We start from the raw sequence: 24,660 nt of genomic DNA on the forward strand, positions 1-24,660 counted from the left end.
AAAAACCATAATAACATAAATAATGAATCTTTTGGGAAGGTGTTTCAAGAGGATTTCTTTGAGTTAGATCTTGCTGCCTTGCCAAATGACATATTCATCTGGCAGGCAGCAAGATCTAACTCATAGAAACCTCTTGATATTCAAATATAGAGTAACCTTTTTGTATCTAAATATTTTTGACAGCATGTCGAGGATCTTCATCACGCGGATGCAGTCAAATAGAGAGCTATCTATTTGTGACTGCGTGAGAAAGATCCTCAGCTTAATGACAAAAAATTTCTTGGTTTCTTTGGTGTGTTTGTGTGTTTTTATGGAAATGAAGATGAAAACCGGAAACACTTATTTATAGGGGTTTATGGATGTTGTGGACCACAAAAACTGTCTGTGAAATGTGGTCCTCACAAAAGAATCCTATACTGAGGCAGTACGGATTTTGTAATCTGGATTGTACTTGCACCCTAAAAAAAAGTGACTTGAATTCAGACTATTTTAGCATTTAAATGAACATCTTTACGGAATATACAATCCGAACCAAAGCCCTCACCCTACAAAAAGAACCAAGTTTCCCGTTGTTTCACCCATGATCGTATTTTTCCTGAATATATAATCTGGAATCCATGTGTAGTTCAGATTTTATATTCCGGACTGCATCAGAAGCTTTTGGCCGGTGGTATGCACCACAAAAAAAAAAACGTTTTTCTCGTTTTCTCGTTTTCTTTCGCTTCCTTCTTCTTCTTCTCCTCCTCCTTCTCTTCCTTTCTTTGTAGCTTTCTTTTGGCCCTCAAAATTGTTTTCCGAGCCAAGATCATGGCCTCATGCTGTAAAGATTGATATAAAGTTAAAAGAATTCAAATTAGTGAAATTTTGTAGAGACTTCAAGAAAACTTGCCATAGCCCATGTGAGTTTCACGCGTGGCTGCCACAGTAAGACCTCGTGCATCAAGCACTTAGAGGATACATTTGAGTTTGTGCTGCTACTTTCTTTTTGCTTATCTTTTTTGCTTCCTAGAAACTCTTGTTTGTGTATGGCGTCCTGTTTAATTAATAATCAAATAAGAAACCCTAAAGGTGAAGTAAGTTAGAAAAAGAAAAAGAGGTGATTTAATTTAATTTACCCATTTGTGTGCTTGTCAGATGATCTCGTCTTGGCAACGTTCCTTTAAATTCCAATGAAACACAACTATTATATAAGTTACAAACAAATCAATGACAAAGAGATAAATTATTGATTGTGTGACTTCTTTATGTATGAGATGTTGTGATCGGAATTTGAACTCTTACTACCCCATGTGTGTGTATGAGTTCTCATGTACCAGTAAAAAAACACATACAACAAAACAAGTGGGTTCCAAACACGTATTTTAATTAAGAAAACAGAGCAAGCATGCATAAACACAAACCTAGTGGTAAGTACCAGCAACTATTTTCATCACTGTTATTAGTTCGATTCTATTCCTTCCATCATCATTTTTGCATTTCTCTTATGTTTTTTTTGCCAGCAGTGAACTTGCGCACCTGGGAGATTAAGAAAACATTCTTAGCCTATGCCAAATGCCTTGCTCTTCATATGTCCTACTTTTTGTAGAAATAAAGCACAAATTCTTTTTATTTAAAATATCCTTAAATAATATTATATTTTTTATTAAACTAAAATATATTTTGTTCTTTTTATTATACTTGATTATAAATATACATTTTTTATGTGATGAATTATTTATAAAACATTCTTTTATTTGCTAGGATTGATGAAAGTTACAATATCAAAAGAGTAATATATTATTCATTCACTCATGAAAAATTAAACGTTTCTATTTAGGCCCCCAATATCAATATCTCTAAGGTCTCACAAATACATGTCCAGTAATTACCTACAGAACATTACGTTTTTATTTTTTATTTTTAATATACATCCGATAATAATTATTAGATATATATGTATTTAAGGGGTCTCTTGTTTAAAAACTAGTAGGGAAATAAGTGTTATTGAGCCATATATGTAGAAGCAACAAATCAATACCCATTTTGTCCTTGGCCCATGCGGCAACCCTAACAATAAAAACCTATCACACTCTTTTATCTTTCATCTTTCAGTTCTCAACAACACTCTTTTCGTGTGTAGATTATAAGAAAGACTCCATGTCGGTAAGTTAAACTCCATGTTGTTGTTTGAATTGAATGAATATGAATATGAATATTAATATTAATATTATTTTGTTTTGTGTGTTTATATTTGTAGTTTACGTTTAGAGTCTTGGATGATCAGGGTCGTGTTATTAATATTCAGTCTGATCATACTCCTGGTATGCTTTGGTTTGATTCAGAATTTCCTTTTCAATTTCAAGTTTAGGGTCTGTTTGGATTAGGCTTATTCGAGTCTATATACTGACATAAGTTCTGTGATTTATAGAAACAGCTTATGATATTGTGCAATTAGCTGTAATTAAGCTTTTTATCCAATCAGGGTTAGTCCTTATTTTGTAAACTTTTTATGAAAAATCGTTGCTTTTAGTTCCTCCAAATAACTCATATGAAAAAGAAATTAGGGACCGAAAGTGAATGCAATTCATACTATTTATTTCAATAATTATGATTTTTGTTTTGCAAATCATAATAATCATTTTTCATACAACTAATTAGCTTTTTTATCTGAGTGATTTCTAACATTATGATTGAGAGGACTATTTTCCGTGTGAGAAAATAATTATTGTCTTCAATGGCAGGAAATTCGACTTATTTAGATAAGGTTCTTGCTGCTTTTGGAATTAATGTGGTAAAGGTTCTCCATGAAGCTGAACAAGGTATCACTATTAAGTCCACCAGAAGCTCTCTTTTTCAAATGATAATAGTGTTGAATCATTTTTTCATTTAGCTTTTTTATCTGAGTGAATTCTAACATTTTGTCATGTTATGATTGAGAACTATTTTCTGTGTGAAAAAATAACTATTGTTGTGTCTGAAATTTGCACGAAAATCGACTTTGACAGATTCCCTTCTTGCTGCTCCTGGAATTGATGTGCAAGAGGTTGCCGAAGATGTCCAAATGACAGACAAGGTTTTAAAAAACAATCTTTTATCGAGAAAAAGGCCGCGACCGGAAGAGTGGAAGAAGAAGAAGAAGAATTGACGTTGGCAATTATGCTTATGTATAAAGATTCGATTGCATTTTTTTCTTTCCATATTTTATCGCGTTCACGAAAATAGTCTTTTTCTTTAAAATTGATATTGTTGGTATTGAGTATGACACATTGTTTCAATTCAACCCAAATTTTTGCATCTGCACCGGAATTGATCAACCAATGTAGAGGCATTCCTCATCCAATTTACCAACTCAACTCTAAAGGTTGAATCTACTAACTCTCGAAAAAATTGTTCGAAACCAAAAGGGCTTCAAGCCATCTTCTATAGCCTAACAACCAAACACAGTTTGAAACAAATTGAAATTGAGGTGCAAAAATCTTGAATTTTATCTAGTTACATGTCATTTCTTTTACTTGTGTAGACACAATTTGATTCAAATCCAATGTATAAGGTCTCAAAGTAAATTTGGAAATATATTGAACTAGTGTGTAAACTAGTACAATGCATCACTGATAGACTATTATTTTTCAATCTCAAATTGTTTTAGTTTTTTATTTATTGATAAAAAATATTTATTCCGCGAATTTTGAAATATGTCAGTGTATTTTTTTGACGCAATGATGACAAATATGTGTCACATGTTTTTTATGTTTATTAGTGATAAATATATGTCCCGTGCTTTTATGTGTAAATGAAAATATATTTATGGATTTCAGATATCGTCGATGAACCGCCACCACTTGTCCCTTCATAGTCTTGGTGTGTCTTAATTCCATTGTGGTCATTAGTTTCATTCAACGTCGTTGTTGTCTTGTAGAGCTCTGGCGCCGACGCGGTTATGAGTTAGTTTCGATCTGGTTTTTACTATTTTTTTTAGTTCATGTTTTATTGGTGTTTGTTTTCGTTTTGTTCCATGGAGATGAAGATGAGTGGTGGCTTTGTTACTGCTCTGGGATTTGGTCTAAGATACGGGTTCTTTAGTTCTGGCGTTGTTTTGTTGAATGCATGTCTCGATTCAACATGACTGGTTTCATGAAGTTGCTCGAAATGGCTAGGTGCATAGATGCTCCGTGTTGACGGTAGCAGTCGTTCTTCGTACCTAAAGGATTTTATCCGTTGTGGTTGCTTCTTGCGTCGTTGGTGGACAGTGATAGATTTATGTCGTTTGTTCATCCCTCGATCTGGAATGTGGCTAAAGTTTCAAGACCACTGCGACTCTGTGGATTCGATTCGTAATTGGTTGCTTTGGCTCAAAAGGACGTTTATAGCCTGTTGATAATTTGAAGGGAGCTTGAAGGGCTTCTACAACACCTCAAAAGTGAAAATTGAGTTTTCAATCATGTTTGGTTTGGCTTTTCAAAATTGCTTCTATCCTCCAAAAGCAATTCTGGTTGAAGCTACAATTTCTAGCTTTTGGGTTAACTAGAATCAATTCTCCAATATATTTTATATTTTGACTATTACTACTTATTATTTTCCTTTATTTCCCTTTATCAATTCTCCTTCTTTTTGCTTTGTAATTAATTTGATGAACCGAATTTAATCAGAAAACTTAACGAACCAAATTAGCCCCGAAAAATGTTTATGGTCATGATTTACTAAGTTTTGGATTTTCCTTTATGGTGTTTTCGTTCAGATTTATTGTATTTTTTCTTTTACCTTTCTTTTATGCTATATTTTATCCTTTTTGACAACTAACTCTAGTATTATTTAACTTAAATATATTTTATTGAAAAATATAAAATATATGAATAAATATTTTGTATAAAAAAATGGTTTAATGATCGTATTTATTATTTTTTAATATTAATATATAAAAAATTTATTTATTTAAATTAAATTAAATTAAATATCTACATTTAGTATTGATCTATGTCCATGTACTTGTAACACATGATATGTAAGACTAATTATATCGACAGCAAACATAGATAGATAGAGATATTATAATATCATCATCATTTCATAACAACAACAACACACGATTATGCTACCGCTCTTATCTTCACCATCTTCTTCTTCTTCTTCTTCTTCACTCACGCAATCTTTTCCATGTAACTCTCTCTCTCTCTCTCTCTCTCTCTCTCTCTCTCTCTCTCTCTCTCTCTCTGTTTCATACCATACATATATGTGTTTCAATTACAAAAATTTAGAAACTTTGATATTTTTTTTTCTTTCTGAGGTTTATTGTTTTTAATGTTAAAGTTAATATTTTAGTTGATGGGTCATTGAGATTTAGATGCATTGTGATGTTCGAAGTTGAATTTATGTTGCTGGAACTTAGAATCTTCGAATTCTGATAGTTGATATGTAAGGTTAATGGTTTGAAAAGTTAATACAAATTGAACTAATTGATTGAAACTCTCATTGTTGCTGTTAAGGTTAATGGTTTGAAAAGTTACAACAAATTAGGGTATGTTTGGTAAGACATGTTCATGAGCTTATTGCTTGTCTTATAAACTCATTTGACTAAAAAAGACCTGTTCGGACCATCACTTACTTCCTCACGAGCTTATTGATTATTTTTTCTAGCTTATAACAGATTTTTTATAAGCTAATTCAAGTAGTCTGTAACTTAGAGCTTACAGCTTTTCACTATTTATCTCAATTTTACCCCTGCAATCTTAACTGAAAATTAAATATATCATATTTGCGTCATTTCATATTTATAAGCTAGTCATTTCATATTTATAAGCAATTCTTAAGTTTAGGACAGATGATACACTCAAATGAAAACAATTCTATTTGTTTGTTGGGATAGGACTAAGATAGTTTAGAGGTGCAGGGGGCGATGTTCCATTGCACTATAGTTTAGGGGTAAACTTGTAAACTGAGCTATAGTGTTTAAACAACGGCCCTGTTTGGATAGATAGTTTATTTTGCAGCTTATAGCATAAGCGCATATGAATAAGCTATTTCTATAACACAAGATTATCTATAAGTTGTTTTCAGAAGCTATCATGGAAAGCTTGTGGAAATAAGCTGAAAATGGCTTATGAACATGTCATAAGTTGTTTTGATAAGTTCTCCCAACCAATGTTGAAAGTATTTATTACACTAGATAAGTTCAAATAAGTCAATCCAAACATAACCCCTTCTAATCTCTTCAATAAATTTTGCTTATCAAAAAAACAAAATAATAGCTAGATAAGTTCAAATAAGTCCAAACAAACCCAAAATTTTGTGCTCTGTAATCCTACCTAATTCATTGTATGATAGTTAACTGCGACAGTCACTCTGTTTGACTGATGTAGACATAATTGACTGAACTCTGATCAATCGTTGTGTTCTTCCATGTTTATCTAACTACTTTAGAACCTGATTTGGTATTCTGATAAAGCATTTCCTTTTTTGGCAGTAAAATTCCTTTGTACAGTACAAGGACAAGGACAATCAACTCATGGAGGCACTAATAAAAAACCAAAGGATTCCATGTAAGAGTGACATTATTTTCTTGAATGGATTAACATTTCATTTAATATCCTTCTAAGGGGCATTTTTTGTTTGTATTTATGGATAGAGTGCAGGATAACACCATATTACATCCTGAGAAAGTATTAAGGAGGAAACTTGCGCTTTCTGTTTTGGTCTCAACTTGTGTTTTTCCAACTTTATCTTCTCATGCAAAGACCAAAAATATGAATCCGTATAATGAAAAACGTGTCTTGCAACAAAACAAGAATATACAAAAACAAAACAACGCACCAGATGACTTCCCAAATTTTATTAGAGAAGGTAATGACCATTGTTTTTTCATACATGATTATGTTATTAATAAGAAAAAGTTTGTTACTTTTTTACCCTGTGATGTCTCTCCTGTAAGTGTTACAGTTGTTTTGTGTCAAACTTTTGGATATGATGTTCTGGTTTGTTAATATGCTTTTCAGGTTTTGAAGTCAAAGTAATAGCACCAGATAACTATATAACGCGTGATTCGGGGCTCATTTACCGAGATTTTGAAGTTGGTACAGGTGATTGTCCAAAGGATGGTCAGCAGGTTTTTCTTTTATTTTCTTTCCAATCAACTATTTCTTTCTTTATAATTTTCATCTTAATTGTTTGGGAGAAGAAGTTAACACAAATATTAGGCAGTAAGCACCAGACTGAGAACTGAAATTGTCTCTATGTAAAGCCTGTTTGTTTTCACTGCAAAATTCTTCTAGACGTACGTTTGGTTAGAAGCTCCAATTGGTAGCTTCCTTATTTCAACGTCGAGATTGCATTGGGAATTGATAAATCATACTAAAACGCTAAACCAAACATACAAGTAGTAGTATTTTGCAGTGGCTACTATAAATACCTTGATGAGTTTGTTGAAATGGGGAAAATTGGAAATTGATGTTTGAGTGGTTATGTTGAAAACTTCACTTTAACACAAATTATATTCACGAATTGTTATCTAATTACAGTATACCATGCCTTGCAGGTCACATTTCACTATGTTGGCTATAATGAATCCGGCCGGCGTATTGACAGCACTTATTTACAGGGTTCTCCGGCCAAAATTCGCATGGGTAACAAGGCATTGGTTCCAGGTAAAAAAGGATAGATTTAGTATTATCATTTCTCACTGCAATACGTATGACAAAAAGCTTTCGTCATTGGCTTGTTTTTATCTTTCTCCACATTTTCTGATGTAGGATTTGAGGAAGGAATTAGAGACATGAGAGCAGGTGGAAAGAGAAGAATAATTATTCCTCCTGATCTTGGACCCCCGGTACATCTCTTATTCTCTTTCATCTCCATTCACTACTGTACCTGCGAGTCTTTCCATGTTTGATAATTATTGCTAAGATATGAAGCATCTACAGACACCGAACATGTACATGTTGACACCGATAATAATTTGAGAAAATGAATTGAATGTAACTTATTCCGAACATATGTCGGTGTCAGACATTGACACGTATCAGACACCAAGCATGTCTTTGATTAGAAGTGTCGGTGCTATAGAGTTGCTAAAAACTTATGCTAAGGTCAATGAAAGTTTTCTTGTGTTTATCTTCCCTTATGTATAGGCAATGTTTTAAATTGCAGTTGTGATTACATTGTGATTCTTGATACTTCTGATAGTGAAGCATCAGTTGCTTTCGCGATGTAGTTGTGGAGATCACATAATTTTTTACATTACGGCCACAATTATGGTTGTGAGCCACAATTTTAAACTATGCATGTGTGGGCTTAAATCTTGTTTTGTATTTTGCAGGTAGGACCTTCAACATTTTTCAGCTCAAAACAATTTGAAGTTTTTGATGTTGAATTATTAAGCATCCAAAACTGTGAAAGAAGAACCATAGGATTTTACTCTGATGTTGTATGCAATTGAGATAAAGCTGCAATGTCTTCAGCACAAATATTAGTTAGGAACTAAATTATGATCTTGCTTCGAGGCTGTTGTCAATAATCGAGAAAGGAACATATGCATGTATTATGAAAATACTGTAGACTTTTTTATAGTTGAATCCTCTTATTTTCATTCCATTGGATGGTTCATCAAATTCAACAATATCTTTGTAGAATGGACATGAAACTATACCACACTTTTTTATTTATACTAAAGAAAAGGTACCACATAAAAATCAGGATATATCTGAAGAGTCAATAAAGTGCGAAAGAATATAATTCAATTTTCTATCATATATTACTCATTTTGTTCTCGAATAAGTGACTCATTTGTAAAAAAAGTAAAATTATCCCAACCAAAATGAATGAATGACCCATTTTTCAATTTCTAATTTCAAAAAAAAAAAAAATTGAAAAACATATTTTAAGAAAAGAATCAAACATACCCATAATTTCTAATATAAATGGACCCACTTCAATTTTTTTATCACTTGTGTTACACCATGATATTATTATTATGTGATAAATTTTACAATTAAGTTTCAATGTTTTTCTTTTCTTAATGTAACAAATTCACAAATTTAAACGACTAGTAACGTGTCATTAGGAACAGAAAGCGTGAAATCTCTCTCTCTCTCTCTCTTCTCGATTCCTTTGCTCCCAAGCTTCTTCCTTTTTTTCATTTCTTCCATAATTCTTGCTTCACTGCTCGTTTATTACTAAAAAGGTATCATTTTTTTTTTTTGTTATCGCTAATTTTTTTTCATTCTTGTTTTTTGAATTTGAGGTTTTTTAGTGTGTAACATTCATCTGCACTGAATTTTTTTGAAATCTTGATTTGGGTTTTTTTATTCTAATTGTATTATTTGTTAATTGATTATGCAATTGAATTACTGTTAGGGTTTTCAAATGTCCAAAATTAGGGATTTTGTGATAGTATTAGTGTCACTCTGTAAAATTAGTTGTGATATTATTTGTTGACTATGAACCACATCACATGTGTCAATGTCTAACACGTCTTTGATCAAAAGTGTCGATAGTACCGAGTTTGTTGATACTCTTCAATAACATTTTGTAAATACATAATTATCTTGACTATATCGACTATTTATTTATTTTCTGATCATCTCAAAATCATTGTTTGTATTAGTTGTTATTCATGATGTTCACTGTTGATATTAATTGTGATTAACTATGAATATGCTATTGTTCTTCAGTTTTGGAAGTGTAACTTGAAATACATAACTCCACTGTATAGTATATGGTATATACCATGATTATATTTCAATGGCATTCTGCACCTTAGACTTTGCTTTTTGTTTTTGTGACTGTTACAGTGTGTACTGTTCCGCCGTGGTCTTGCTTGCAGCACGACTACTTTCAAGTTTCATATCGCGAGGCTGTTCATGTGCGCGTCGCCATTCGTGTATCGGCCATTCCAAGTGATCAATCCAGTTCATATTGTTGTTGGTTCTCAGGTAATCATATTATTCACAAACGATTTTTAGCTTTGTGCAATCAATATTACTGCTGTTATGTTTCTTGTTAACATTTTCTTGTTAATTTTGACAAAAAAACTATATCTGAGGTTGTTACATTATGAAAATTTCAAAACATAACACAAAAATCACCTCGAACAGGGAAAGAGTTTATGTTTCAAAGTCTTTCTAAATTATTGTTTGTATATATCTTTCTAAATTATTGTTTCAAAGTCTGATTTTTGGATAAGAGTGGATAATTGTTATTTTGAATTTGTGGTTTTTTCTGATTTTGAGTAGAGGAAACTGAGACTGTGATGATGTTTGCAATGTTTTTTGTGTGTATTGATGCACCTGATTTAAGGATATTGAACTATATGAAAAAAAGGGATAATTTTGAGTGGAGGAAGGTTCGTCAGTTTTGGAATTGTTGATTACATAATTCCACTGAATACCATGATCATACATCAATGAAACTGTTATGTCATAATTGAGTGGTAATTCAAGAACTTTAAATGAGATGTTTTACGTATCTCATGATTTATCAAGAATTGTGTTATGCCAATGGTTATCGTGTTCGATAAATTGGTATGTCATGACTCATGAGTGACCAGACAGCCCTTCAAGATATGAATGTGTTTACCATTATTATGAAGAATGTAGTAGTTTTAGTAATGTATTTTCCTTTATAATAGTTAAAAAATTGGATCAAGGTGACGTTTTGCGATTTGTTTTATAGTCTTGGTTTATTATGCATCTAATTTTTTCTTTGGTCAACCTTTGACTCATGTTTTATAGTCTTGGTTTATTGTGGTTTTTGCATGATTTCTGAGCAGTGTAGGTTGCATGATTTGTGAAAATGTCCCCAGACTTGGAGATAAAGAGCCAATTGGAGAATATAAACGCCCCTGCATTTTCGGAACTAAATGTTCTTGAGCCTAGGGAAAACGGTGAGGCTGATGATTGTGCCAGCGAAATGATGTCAATTGAACAAACTCCTCTGTGTAAGGGAGATAAGGATGTAGAAGTTAATATCACCGAGTGCAAAAATTCTGGCAAAGCTTTGATGGTGTTAGATTTCGGTGAGGATGATGTCACTGAGAGTGCCAGCTCCTTTGGTGATACAGGTTCAGGCTCAGAGAATGCTGTAACTGCTTCCTACGGTGATCCAGAAGTTGAATCACAAATGTCTTCTGACAGTGCATTCTCATCAATGCGTGATGATTGGCATGAATCACTCCGACGAAGGTATATTTCACTTTGAGTTGGTTTATTAGCTTGGACGCAGTTTTTTTTTTTTTTTCTTCTTCATATAGTTCGTTATATTTTGGTTTGTGAGAGACCTCTGATTTTGGGAATTGTTTTCCCCAAGATTTTGGGAATTCTTTCTATTCTTTGTTATGATCATGTTCTGTCAGTGCATCAGAGGGAGAGATACTTTTTCACTCTACACTAGGGAAGGCTAGTTTAATATTTAAAACTATAGCACATGTCTATTATTACTATTATGAGTGATGTTGACTACGATTCATAATGTCTTTGATTTGAACTTCAATTTCAATAGTTTATAGTATGTTTTACAATTTTCTCTATTAACCATTCAGAAAGAAAAGGACAACAGATCATTGGAAGAGGTACATAAGCCCGATTACGTGGCGCTGTAAGTGGATTGAGTTGAAACTGAGGTTACTTCACTCTCAAGAACGTAAATATGAAAAGGAGCTTGCGGCACTCGATTATACAAAGCAGCTTGATTTTTCACACTTAACATTAGATGGTTCTGGCATCAAATCGGTACCTATTTCTGGTCGGATGCATAGGAATAAAGTTATGAAGAGGAAAAAAAGAGAAAGAGTTGAAGAGAAATGTGATTTAGCATCACACATGTCTAACCATACTTTATTCTCCTACTATGGTATGCCATTTCCTTATATATGTTTGTTTTTTATATTTCTTCTCTTTTTGTTTATAATTTTCTGTCTCTCACTTCTCTTATTTTCCAGAGAAATCAAGTTGTAATGTTGATGTTGGTTTGGGAGATAGTCACAAAGTTGCAATAGGTTAGTAGCAGATATTTATGTGATGTCGTTTTTGTTATTTATGTGACTTACAAAAAATCTCTATCCATTATTGTTAATGAAATGAGTACAAAGAATTTGATACACAGTTTTCCTCTGGATTTTTCATATGTTAAGTATATGATCTCTTTTAGAAACAGGTTTTAGTCATTTGTTTACATTAGAGTTTGTGATTTCTTATGCTACATCCCGTTTTAATAATATCAGGTGGTGACGTTGAAAATTTGGTAGAGTTCAAGTCTTCTGTTGATTTGCGGTATTCTCAGGATTATTATGATAATGACAAGTCCTGGAATGACATCATTCAAAAGATTATAGAAATACAGTCTCGAGTTCAAAATTTGAAAAATAGATATGAGAAGGTGATCGGTGAAAATTCAGGGAAATTTTGGTCTGTAAATCAATTGAGCATACTTGGACCGTCTGATGGACGTAATCATTCTGAGTTGAAGCCTGATTCTTTTGCTGGTAACAAAACACATTTTCCAGTTAGTTTAATTTTCATTTCTTATCTCGGCTTCATTCTGAGTTTCTAATGGGAGATTTACTTATTCCAGGAAATGCATCATCAGGTGATCACAGGATAGCTCCCCGGGATGATGTAAGCTTTCTATAATTTGATTGATCTTGTCAAAGTTTGTTTTCTGCACCAGTAACACAATTCGCTGGTTTTATCAGAGAACCACAAATTGGTTTGCGCAAACCGATTTGCAGTACTTTTACGTAACCAAAGTACCACTACCACTACTACCTAAGCACAAGTTCGACACCCCCAAGCATATCGAAAATAATTTCCTAACCACTAAGCACAACAACGAAAATAGTAGGGGGTTAAGACCAAATAATTTCGTAACCGAAGTTTCACACATCCACACATCCTTCACTTTTCTTTTTACGGAATACCAAAGGATAGTGGGGGTTTTGGAGAACTATTTTAATTTTGCTACGAAACACATACCAAAGCTCGATACGCTCATACGTAGCAAATTCTTCTCATGTTGCATACCGTGAACCCGTACCATGTACCAAAGAGACTTGCGAATTATGTGACTATGTTCTGCACTAAAACATCATATTCTGAAGGTTGATTTTCTGTTGTATCTCTTCCGTGAAGTATGAGTATAGTAATGACTCTGCATGTACAACTGTGGTTTAAGATTTAGACCCAGCAAGAACATTTAGGCTCTTTAAGATCTGAAACTCAAAGGAAACAGAGATTGTTGGAAAAACATCTGACATGATGGGAGTCGGCATTTTGGGGTTCCATTATTGTGTGTAGGCCAGACCAAGTGAGTTCTAATAGAAAGAGGGTTAGAGAGAGCATGGTAAGTGGCTATGTGATGTTCTGCATCAAACAAAGAAGCATAAGATTTCAAAGCCTTTGAAGATTGAGTCGTAAGGTAAGAATAGTTGAAGGTGGAACATGGTCTGGTGAGCTTGTGTAGAGTACAATTTGGATCAAACTGTTAGACGGTTGTTGAGATCCTACATTGACTAGAAATATAGCCAAAATAGTCCTTATAAGTTTTGGGTTAGCTTCACTCTTTAAGCTAAGCTTTTGGAGTTAGATTAGGTCCAGGATCCAAATTCGGTATCCTAATAACAGATATCTCAAGTGGATCAACAACATATCTATATCTTATAACTTGGGTTTAGTTTAGTCTAATTTAATTCCACAAAATTTGCATGTGTGGCGAGGGATGTCCACCGCCACATATAATAACCACTATTTAGGCCATATAATTTTATCCACCTTGGGACTCTCAACACTATCGATGGCTCAATAGTAGTTCTAGGATAGACTTTGATCTCTGTTATTGTGAGATGCCATCTTAGAATTTGTGATAGGCTTTAACTCTATTCCAAAAGTCACTTGAGGGGTGAGGACTGGTCAAGCCTTATAAGGACTAATTTGACCATATCTCTATGTAAGATCTCAAGTCTCAACACGCCTCTCATGCTCAATATTGAATATCTGGAGCGTGGAAAAATGTTGGTGGCCCTATAATAACTCTCCCTCACGACTAGGATTGGACATCCAGAGTAAGGATAAATGCGAGTAGCGTAGCACAATAACAAAAATCTCAACATAACCCAATTACAAAATTATAATTCATTGACAGATATTGGTTAATATGTAATTCTTTATAATATCTTGCCATCCAATTTGTAGTGGTGCTGAAACATTGAGATGCTTAACACAACGTATTTTCAAATAAATATCATTGATGGTACTGTTGTAGCGGTATATTTTTGTTGTGCATGTTTGCAGATGAAAGTTGCAGTTCTCATTTCCAGAATATACACTTGTAAAAGCTATCTGAGAGTTGATAATGATGTATTTATCTTCCATGCTGCGATACTGCAATTAATGTCTGAAATTTTGAATTAATAACAGTAAATTTAATTATCACAAGCATCCAGATCCCGGATACCTTGGTTGTATTTTGAAAGGGAAAATTTTGAACTATATCTTTGTATCTAATTTACATGCATACATTATGAATTTTTATAATTTTGGTCTGCTCTTATATGCAGAACAAGGATGAAGATCTTACACAATATCAGGTAGCCAAGGAAGAATTGCATGAGGATGATGTGCATAATGTCAATGTGAATTATACTTTGAGATCATGTTCTGCATTGAAGAAATCTGGTTTAAAGAGGTCAAGGACATCGCGTTAAAGTGAATCTGATTAGAGTTCGACACAGATTAAGGAACTGATAATTCTACAAACATGTTGGAAACTGCTTAGGAGGGAATGTATATATGCTGGTCTATTAACATCATGTACAGTGTGTAAATTCTGGTCGTGTGTTCCACTCTTTTGCAACATGCAATTATTTTAGTTGTACATGATGTTAATATGGCACCATGCACTATTCTTTAGCCATAAAAAAATTATTTCTGGTTGGAACTACTGCACTATACCTTCTTTGCCTTTGAGATGTTTCAAAATGAAGGTTTTTGCTCATTCAAAGAATTACTAATGTTTGCGCATCTTAAAAATTCTGATTTTGCACACAAGTGTTGATTGGTGCAAGTGATATGCTAAAATGAGATGCCACTTTATTTGCCATTGTGTTCACGCGCCAGAGTGAATTGTTTTAGTAAAATAATGAAGGGTTAAATATGTTTTTGGTCCTTATAAAATTGGGAACTTCTAAGTTTAGTTCTTACTTAATTTTAATAGGTTTTTTAATCCCTACAAAAAAAAAAATTACTTCTAATTTTAGTCTCTATTAAAACAAAGTTTGTCTAACTATCCTTAAACTCTTAATATTTTGTCTAACTATCCTTAAACTCTTAAATTTAGAACATTATGAAAGGTTCGTTTACTAAAATTTAGAATTTTTTAACATGAAACGAATTAAATATGAATTTTTTAAAACGACAAAAGTTAAAGATAAAAGTAACAAAATCTGAACGTAGAAATCAAATTTTGTGACAATTTTTTGCAGAGGAACTTTTTCTAATGTTCTTAACATGTCTATAAAAAAGATTGTTCAAAAACTCAATAGTTTAAGCATAAATTAAACAAATTTGAATTGTGTAAGGACTAATACTATGTGTAGATTTTTTTTTTAAGGACTAAAAAAAGTATTAAAATTAAGTAAGGACTAAACTTAAAAGGTCCCAATTTTATAGGGAACAAAAACATATTTAATCCAATAATAAATGGGATAAAATTCAAAAGGAAAAAACAGAATATACTAAATAAATAACAAAATTGATTTTCATTAATTAACAAGAAAACATGGAAATAGATCCAATTACAATAATAGTTCCTAAAACTAATGGGAAAAATGAGATTATAACTTTATAAGTCTCTTGTTACTAGACGAAAAATTAAAAAAAAATTGATAATTATAATAATAATATTAATAATAATAGTAGAGAGAAAGTGGTGGTGGTTGCAGGAGGAGGAGAATGAGGAGGTGGTGGTGGTGAGGAGACGGCGGTGATATTACGACTGGTAGACAGCGGCAAGGCCGGCCCACAGCCCGTCGAGGCAGGGCTATGTCATCGGGCCTCATTTTTTGGGGTACTTTTTTTTAATATGTCAGCAACTAATTTAATACTTATAAATAAAAAAGTGAAAATATATTGAGTTATGTATGGATCTCTAGTGGTGTGGCCACTTGTGGCTGAACGTATGTTCTTTGGTTTTTTTTTTAATAATTTTCTTTTATAGTGCCTCATTTTAGTTTTTTGGGCCCAAAATTTTATTTTTTTTGTTCTAAAAAGATTAAAACCGGGCCTACGAATTGTTTACTTGTTCCACTTAAAGGAGTGACTTCCAGAATTTTCACATAAAAAAACAGGCACTTTCACAATTGCTCTACAACCCCAAATTTTTAAATAATTAAGATTTGAATTCCTTTGTTTCCAAAGTTCATATGAGGTTATTTTGTTCCTTTTATTTGGAACCCTATTGAGGATGTAACACGTTGTTAGCATTGCTTCACCCCCAATATCCTTTAGATAATCCAGAATATGACAACATGACATTAACCATTTCTACCAAAGTCATATTCCTGTGGGGTGTAGGGTGCGGTAACTTGATGCACAATACTAGTGGATTCAAAGTAACTTTGATAGAAGTCTCCTCCCCTATCGCTTCTAAAGCATTTAATGAAAGTTTCATGTTGAAGTACTACTTGTACTTTAAACATTTTGAATTTATCTAAAACTTCATATTTAGAATGCATTAAATAAACATAACAAAATCGAGTGCAATCATCAATGAAAGTAACAAAATACTTTTTACCAACCATATAAATCACATACATCTGAATGAATTAAATCTAGCACCATAGAACTTCTTTTAACACTTTTAAAAAGTTGTCTTGTAATTTTAGTCAACATGCAAGTCATATACTCCACATAAAATTAAATATAACACATACATTTTGATCTTAGTTTTCATATAACTAATACATAATACATGTATCATAAATTCATTGTATTAGATTCAAGTTTCATGTTTAAAATATTCAAAGGTTAATCCAAATAAATACAATAGAAAAATAAACAAAGAACCAAAATCATTAATACTTTCTACTACTTTTTTCCATGAACATTTACAATAATTCAAAACATCTCAAATAATTCTTAATATCAGGATAAATAAACTTAACAATTAGACAGAACGACATTTCAATAAACCAATGTCTCTCATGATTTTAGTTTAACCATTTAATTTTCAATCAAACTTATTGATTGATCACAATACAAATTGCACTAACAACTATATATATCATGTAAGCAATATCACTATGTACTCCCAATATTAGAAAACAAGTTCACGTAAATACGCAACCAAATTAATCTTATGCAACGCCAATACTTTATTACAATCAATATTTTTGCAGAAAACATAAAACAAATTTCATAATCATGTCATATATTTACGTACTCAATTTAATCTCTTGCAAACTCAACATGACTTATTAAAATCCTTAAGACCAACATGGAAACTGTCATAATGTCAACTACGTACTGATTCCATGTATTTTCATTTCTCAAAATTCACATACTTAAATAGTTTCTAAATTATGCATACATGTATCTACTACCACATATAAATTTAACATAAACAAATATTTGAGATATTAGCCATAAATTTAGAACATCAACCACAACATATATTCATAAAATGAATTTGTTCACCGTTCACCATGGTCATGGATGAGAATGTGAGTGTTCATCTCTTCCAAAAAATTGCAGTCATTAATTAGCCATAAATAAGTCATAAATCGAGCGTAAAGATTGTTATAAACTTGATTGTTGGGAAGAGGTTGCTACACTTGAAATCTGAAGAGTTTATTGGTTATGCACGTAAAACTCAAAACGTACGGGGTTGCAGAAAACATAAATCAATATTTTATTACAATCAATATTTTTGCAAAAAACATAAACCAAATTTCATGAACATGTCATATATTTAGAGTAACAGAATGGCAAGAATTATGTTGTTAATAGTGGCGGAGCCAGAAGTTTTAGATTGTGAGGGGCAGTATTCATACACTAAAACACTAAAATTACTCTCCTCCTCATCCTCACTCTCCTCCTCATGTCTCTGACCACAAAAGGAAAACCAGTGATTGTAGTTACAATACTGGTAACAACCACCACAACAATATCAGATGACAGACGAAAACAGACATATTATCCCAGTAACATTCAAAATGAATTTACCCTGATCATAAAAATCATTCCTTTTGAAGATGATAATTAACATTATGAAAGAAACCCAGAATATTAAGGGATATTTAGTATATTCATCTTTGAAAAATTTACCAAAGACCATAGAAATGTAACAATTGATGCCTAACAGAACCAGACATTCAATGAGGGAACCATTCCTAGGTTTTGTACTATGGTGGCAAAGAGAGAGAAAACAAAGAGGAGATGAAAACCAGTTATAAAGGAAAAAACCAATTGTTTGACATCTTCATGGTTAGTGAGATAGTGTTTAATTGGTCCTTCAAGATTGGTCAGAAGAAATGTATAGATGAGAAGGATGAGTTGGATGGAGTATCCAACAACTGTTGCAAGCCTCTGTCTATCATTAACAGTGGCATGCTCAGGTTGTGGTTGTGGTTGTGGTGTTTCTTCTTCATCCATGGATTGGACTCAATGAAGGAAGGGAGAAGAAAAAAGTTTGAGAAAAAACAGAGTGTGTGTGAAAAAAACAGAGCACGACAATGAAACAGGGTTTTGTTGTTATTTAATGTGTTGTATATACAGTTGTATAGGCAATTGCTTCAAGTTCAAGCTATTGAGCTCAATGCCGTTGTACATACCAACATCATCATGTTGTAGATCTTAATTTATATGCATGTTCATATTTAATCTTTATAACTACCATAAATAGGAATCACATTATTAGTTTGACAGTTAGAAGCAGTTACCGAGAGAGAGACTTGATCCCAATTATATAAGGCACAATAACAACATGTAATATCATCATAAACACTAACATAATGTTGTCATAAAATAACATAGATTAGACAAATACAATGAAACTCGTGTATCCACAAGGTGTTGAAGACAAAAAGTTCTCAAACTTGAAGAATCAACGACCACTTGCAACACGAAGCATATTTGCGATTACGACAACATTGATTATTGTTTTCATGTCTTGAACAAGGAGCTTCATCTTGACACAACAACAATGGAGTTAACAAGTATCCAGTTTTAGTCAAATCCATTTTAGATGAAAAAGAATTTCCTCGATGCATTTAATACACAATGGAATGTATTATATGATATTGCTTCTTATTCAAGCTATTGAGCTCAATACCGTTGTAAATATCAAAATCATCATGTCGTAGATCTTAGTTTATATGCATGCTCATATATTTAATCTTTGTAACTACCATAAATAGGAATCAGATTGTTACTTTGACAGTTAGAAGTCGTTACCGAGAGAGACTTGAGCTCAATTGTCTAAGGCACAATAACAACATGTAAAATCATCATAAACACTAACATAGATTAGACAAATACAATAAAACTTGCGTATCCACAAGGTCTTGAAGACAGAAAGTTCTCAAACTTGAAGAATCTATGACCACCTGCAATACGAAACTTATTTGTGATTGTGGCGACATTGATTATTGTTTTCATGTCTTGAACAAGGAGCTTCATCTTGACACAACAACAATGGAGATAACAATTATTCTGTTTTAGTCAAATCCATTTTAGAGTTTTAGATAAGTTGGTTTTGTCATATGTTTTCCCTTTATGAATAACCTTTTTAAATAAAAGGGTTAAATAAGTTTTTACTTCCTATAAATATATCAAATTTTGTTTTTAATCTTCATAAAAAAATTGACATGTTTTAGTCCTATAAAAAATTTCAACATAATATTTTTAGTCCTATAAAACGCTCTATATTTTTCTTTTTCCTTTTTTTTTTAAATCTTCCTTCATCCTTCAACCTTCAAACATCAAACTCAATCAGATCCATCATCTTCCTCCTCATCATCATGCTCATAAGTTTCAGGCATGTTTTCTTCATCGTCGGGATAATGTGGATCACGATTTTTAGCTTCTTCATCGAGACTCAGTTCCTCATCAGCGATCAATTCCTCCTCACTCTCAATTTTAGCAGCTTCATAAGCTGCTATTTCTGCTGCACGAGCAGCTTCTTTTGCTGCATGGTATCGTTGTAGTAATTCAGCAACAACCTTCTTAGACTTCTCCACCTCCGGTTTGAGCTCACCGGAGGAGCTAGGTTTTCAATGACGCAAATTCGGCTGGTATTTAAGTAAATAATTATGTCATCATTTTATTGCTTATTAATTTATATATTTCAAATAAATAATTAATTAAAGTAAATAATTACGAACAATTGTTGAAATTTCCCGATCAATCCATAGTTGGATTGATATGTTGACAATATATTATCATATAATGTTGCACTCATGAAAATATTATAATTAATTATCAAAAGTAGAATTTATAATAATTAACTATAACAACATACAAAGGGGTTACGTTTTATTAGATTGATTTCACTGTTTTAATTTACCCTTTATTTAAACTTTTCTTAAGGAATTTAAACTATTGTGTTTACAAATTTATCCTTTTAAAATATTATTTAGATTTTGAATTAAAGTAGAATCTATAATAATTAACTATAACAGCAGGGGTTATGTTTTATTAGATTGAATTTTTCACTGTTTTAAATTTACCCTTTATTTAAAGAATTTAAAGTATTGTATTTACAAATTTATCCTTTTAAAATATTATTTAGATTTTGAATTAAAAAATGTTGAATCCTTTTATAAAAGGAACAATCTCATTAAAATAGGAAAAATATAAATTAAATATTTATTTAAGTGTGGTGTATTATAATTTATAATCAATTGCAATAAAAGAAAATACCATTATTATGATTTACTTGCGAAAAGACGAGCACTCACGTGCCCGCTTTCTGCTCTTTTTATCACGCTAGTACGTGCAGATTATCAACGATATATATATATATATATATATATATATATATATATATATATATATATATATTAAAATTATAATTATAGATATAAATATTTATGACTTTCAAATGTAACAAATTCAACAAACTATATTTATCTTTTCAATGACAACAATAATATAACACATGTAATAAAAATTCTTATCTTTTTTAATAACACCAACAATATAGCATTATTATGAGAAAATGTTTAAAGGTATAATTGGAATAACGAAAAAGCCAACCCAAAATCTTCCTAAAGGGTTATTTTCTTTATATATAGTATAGATAATCAAGTGCAATAAAAAATATACAATTAAATATAATTAAGAATAATCCCGTTTTGACGTTAGTAGTAGTAAAAACAACATCGACAAAATTATTCTTTGTTTGGACTCCAATTTGATAAAATGCAATACAAATTCAAAGGATTCATTTGGAGGATGTTTTGTTACTCATCTTGGATGTTGCTTCTCTTTTTTAACCGAAATAACCGGTGCTATGATAGTTATTGAACAAGGTCACGAGAGAGGGCGCAAAACCTTTAACACACAATGGAATGTATTATTTAATATTGCTTCTAGTTCAAGCTATTGAGCTCCATACCGTTGTACATACCAAAATTATCATGTTGTAGATCTTAATTTATATGCATTTAATCTTTATAACTACCATAAATAGGAATTACATTATTAGTTTGACAGTTAGAAGCAGTTAACGAGAGATAGACTTGAGCCCAATTATCTAAGGCACAGTAACAACATGTAATATCATCATAAACACTAACATAATGTTGTCATAAAATAACATAAATTAGACAAATGCAATGAAACTCGTGTATCCACAAGGTGTTGAAGACAGAAAGTTCTCAAACTTGAAGAATCAACGACCACTTGCAACACGAAGCTTATTTGCGATTACGACAACATTGATTATTGTTTTCATGTCTTGAACAAGGAGCTTCATTTTGACACAACAACAATGGAGTTAACAAGTATCCAGTTTTAGTCAAATCCATTTTAGATGAAAAAGAATTTCCTCGATGCATTTGATACACAATGGAATGTATTATATGATATTGCTTCTTGTTCAAGCTATTGAGCTCAATACCGTTGTAAATATCAAAATCATCATGTCGTAGATCTTAGTTTATATGCATGCTCATATATTTAATCTTTATAACTACCATAAATAGGAATAAGATTGTTAGTTTGACAGTTAGAAGCCGTTACCGAGAGAGACTTGAGCTCAATTGTCTAAGGCACAATAACAACATGTAAAATCATCATAAACACTAACATAATCTTGTCATATAATAACATAGATTAGACAAATACAATAAAACTTGCGTATCCACAAGGTCTTGAAGACAGAAAGTTCTCAAACTTGAAGAATCAATGACCACCTGCAATACGAAACTTATTTGTGATTGTGACAACATTGATTATTGTTTTCATGTCTTGAACAAGGAGCTTCATCTTGACACAACAACAATGGAGATAACAAGTATTCCGTTTTAGTCAAATCCATTTTAGAGTTTTAGATAAGTTGGTTTTGTCATATGTTTTCCCTTTATGATTAACCTTTTTAAATAAAAGGGTTAAATAAGTTTTTACTTCCTATAAATATATCAAATTTTGTTTTTAATCTTCATAAAAAAAATTAACATGTTTTAATCCTATAAAAAATTTCAACATAATATTTTTAGTCCTCACTAAATTCAAATTTATTTAATTATTCTTACACTTGTAAGTTTTTGAATGATTTCATACACATTTTAAATATTATAAAAAATTCTTCCGTAAAGAATTAACTCAAAATATGATTTTTGGGTCCTGATTTTCATCAGATTTACCTTGACAACAACAACAACAACAACAAAACCTTATCTCACTAAGTGGGGTCGGCTACATGGATCAAATGACGTCACAGTGTTCTATCAAAAACCATATTTGGATCCAACTCATTTGAAAATATAAAAAAGTCATATTTAATTCATTTTACGTTAAAAAATATAAATATGAGATTTTATTAGTTACTGTCATAATCAAGTCACATGTGAAAACAAAACTAAGAATGTGACTCTCTTCTTAGACAAGATTAACCCGAAGTAGAAATTCAATGCTTTCATTAGATCATATTCATGTAAAACACGGAAAAGTACATATTTTTCAAACTTATGTTTAACTTTTAACCATTTACTTGGAGTAATAATTACTTCTTTAGCTTGCCAAATATATATATATATATATATATATATATATATATATATATATATATAGTTATACATAATTTTATAATAATATATAAATATATAAAATTAGAATTAATTTTTTTTATAACTTAAGTACTGCTAAATTCGGACATCATAAGCTAAATTTGATATGGTTACACTATCAAAGTACTCACTCCACTCACCTTGATAGAATACTAGTACATATGTAATCATTCACACTCCAATTTTTTTGAAAAGGCCTAGGTAATATATCAATTTTTCAATATTAATGGATCCTATAATACAGACACAAGTCTATCTTTTAAGAAAAAACGTCTCCTTTCAGTGAAGCACTTATATGTGGAAATAAACTCATAACAATTAATGGATATGTCATAAGCTCTCTCAAACAGTCTTACAAGTGTTTATGTCAATGGATAAATTCAAATAAGTCAAACATACCCAAATACATAACTCTAGAATGTGTTTATGCCACTAGATAAACTCAGAATTACTAATATTTGCACATCTTATAATTATTGATATTATACACAAGTGGTGATTAGTAAGTGATATGGTATGCAGATGCCACTCTTATCTAATAGCCATTGTAACATAATTAACTGAACGCAATTCAAAATTGGTTTGGAAGTACCATTTTATGGTACTTTTGTGAATTGGGTCACCAAAATTTTCAGTAAATTTACAAAAAGTTGAGTAGCATTTCTTGGTATTTTTGCGAATTGGGTCATCACAATTTTCAGGAAATTTGCAGAAAATGGAGCACCAACAAACGAACTAGGAAAAATGGAAATAAATAAAGGGTTAAATATGTTTTTGGTCCCTATAAAATAAGGAATTTTTAAGTTTAGTCCTTACTTAATTTTAACAGGTTTTTTAGTCCCTGCAAAAAAAAATTACTTCTAATTTTAGTCCCTGTTACAACAAAGTTTGTTCAATTATCCTTAAACTTTTAAATTTTTGAACTATTTTTGAGACACCTTTAGAACACTATGAAAGGTTCATTTACTAAAATTTAGAATTTTTTCAACATGAAACGAATTAAATATGAATTTTTTAAAACAACAAAAGTTAAAGATAAAATTAACAAAATCAAGACGTAGAAATCAAATTTTACGACAATTTTTAGCAGAGGAGCTTTTAGTAATGTTCTTAATACGTCTTCAAAAAATTGTTCAAAAACTCACGAGTTTAAGCATAAATTAAACAAATTTGAATTGTGAAGAGACTAATATTGAGTGCACAAAAAAAAATTAGGGACTAAAAGAACTATTAAAATTAACTAAGGATTAAACTTAAAAGGTTCCTTATAGCGAACAAAAACATATTTAACCCATAAATAAAAAGAAAAACTAACCGGACCCACCAATACTATGACATGAGTGACTCTTTGAAACTAATATATTTTTATCTTTGAAATCACATAGGTTATCTCACAATCTTAGACTCCTAGCCAA

At 31.5% G+C, this 24,660-nt stretch overlaps 2 protein-coding genes and 1 long non-coding RNA gene across 7 annotated transcripts; all 3 read left to right on the forward strand.

Annotated features, from left to right (window-relative positions):
• The first annotated feature begins 2,010 nt into the window (after positions 1 to 2,010).
• LOC146896305 (uncharacterized) lies at positions 2,011 to 3,550 on the forward strand. The gene is made up of 4 exons (XR_015021540.1): positions 2,011 to 2,142; positions 2,237 to 2,300; positions 2,721 to 2,798; positions 2,985 to 3,550. It is a non-coding gene; the product is annotated as an uncharacterized LOC146896305 (long non-coding RNA).
• A 1,482-nt stretch (positions 3,551 to 5,032) lies between these two features.
• Positions 5,033 to 8,559, forward strand: LOC146896306 (FKBP-like peptidyl-prolyl cis-trans isomerase family protein). Its single transcript, XM_085732828.1, has 7 exons — positions 5,033 to 5,132; positions 6,437 to 6,512; positions 6,599 to 6,813; positions 6,966 to 7,075; positions 7,505 to 7,613; positions 7,719 to 7,795; positions 8,285 to 8,559. The coding sequence occupies exons 1-7, from the start codon at positions 5,066 to 5,068 to the stop codon at positions 8,402 to 8,404; spliced, it is 774 nt and encodes a 257-aa protein (XP_085588954.1). The 5' UTR covers positions 5,033 to 5,065; the 3' UTR covers positions 8,405 to 8,559.
• A 399-nt stretch (positions 8,560 to 8,958) lies between these two features.
• Positions 8,959 to 14,987, forward strand: LOC146896307 (uncharacterized). 5 transcript variants are annotated; one of them, XM_085732829.1, is made up of 8 exons: positions 8,959 to 9,148; positions 9,759 to 9,899; positions 10,736 to 11,147; positions 11,504 to 11,814; positions 11,903 to 11,959; positions 12,185 to 12,445; positions 12,535 to 12,578; positions 14,516 to 14,987. In XM_085732829.1, exons 3-8 carry the CDS (start codon positions 10,759 to 10,761, stop codon positions 14,660 to 14,662), a joined length of 1,209 nt encoding a protein of 402 aa, XP_085588955.1. In that variant the 5' UTR covers positions 8,959 to 9,148; positions 9,759 to 9,899; positions 10,736 to 10,758; the 3' UTR covers positions 14,663 to 14,987. The 5 variants fall into 5 exon arrangements, with proteins under 5 accessions (XP_085588955.1, XP_085588958.1, XP_085588957.1 ...); XM_085732832.1 differs by having other exon boundaries at positions 10,741 to 11,147; XM_085732831.1 differs by having other exon boundaries at positions 9,009 to 9,148; positions 9,791 to 9,899.
• The last annotated feature ends 9,673 nt before the right edge of the window (positions 14,988 to 24,660 follow it).

The sequence above is a fragment of the Medicago sativa genome, chromosome 8 (assembly GCF_051527215.1).
Source record: "Medicago sativa cultivar Bolivia chromosome 8, Bolivia_mono, whole genome shotgun sequence".
NCBI lineage: Eukaryota > Viridiplantae > Streptophyta > Magnoliopsida > Fabales > Fabaceae > Medicago > Medicago sativa.

Excerpts from the sequence above, each read along its gene's own strand:
- LOC146896306 (XM_085732828.1), top strand. The coding sequence starts at position 5,066 with ATGCTACCGCTCTTATCTTCACCATCTTCTTCTTCTTCTTCTTCTTCA. Across the intron at positions 6,513-6,598 it reads AAAAAACCAAAGGATTCCAT|AGTGCAGGATAACACCATAT; the intron begins GTAAGAGTGACA and ends ATTTATGGATAG. Across the intron at positions 7,614-7,718 it reads TAACAAGGCATTGGTTCCAG|GATTTGAGGAAGGAATTAGA; the intron begins GTAAAAAAGGAT and ends TTTCTGATGTAG.
- LOC146896307 (XM_085732829.1), top strand. The coding sequence starts at position 10,759 with ATGTCCCCAGACTTGGAGATAAAGAGCCAATTGGAGAATATAAACGCC. Across the intron at positions 11,815-11,902 it reads TACTTTATTCTCCTACTATG|AGAAATCAAGTTGTAATGTT; the intron begins GTATGCCATTTC and ends CTTATTTTCCAG. Across the intron at positions 11,960-12,184 it reads TAGTCACAAAGTTGCAATAG|GTGGTGACGTTGAAAATTTG; the intron begins GTTAGTAGCAGA and ends TAATAATATCAG.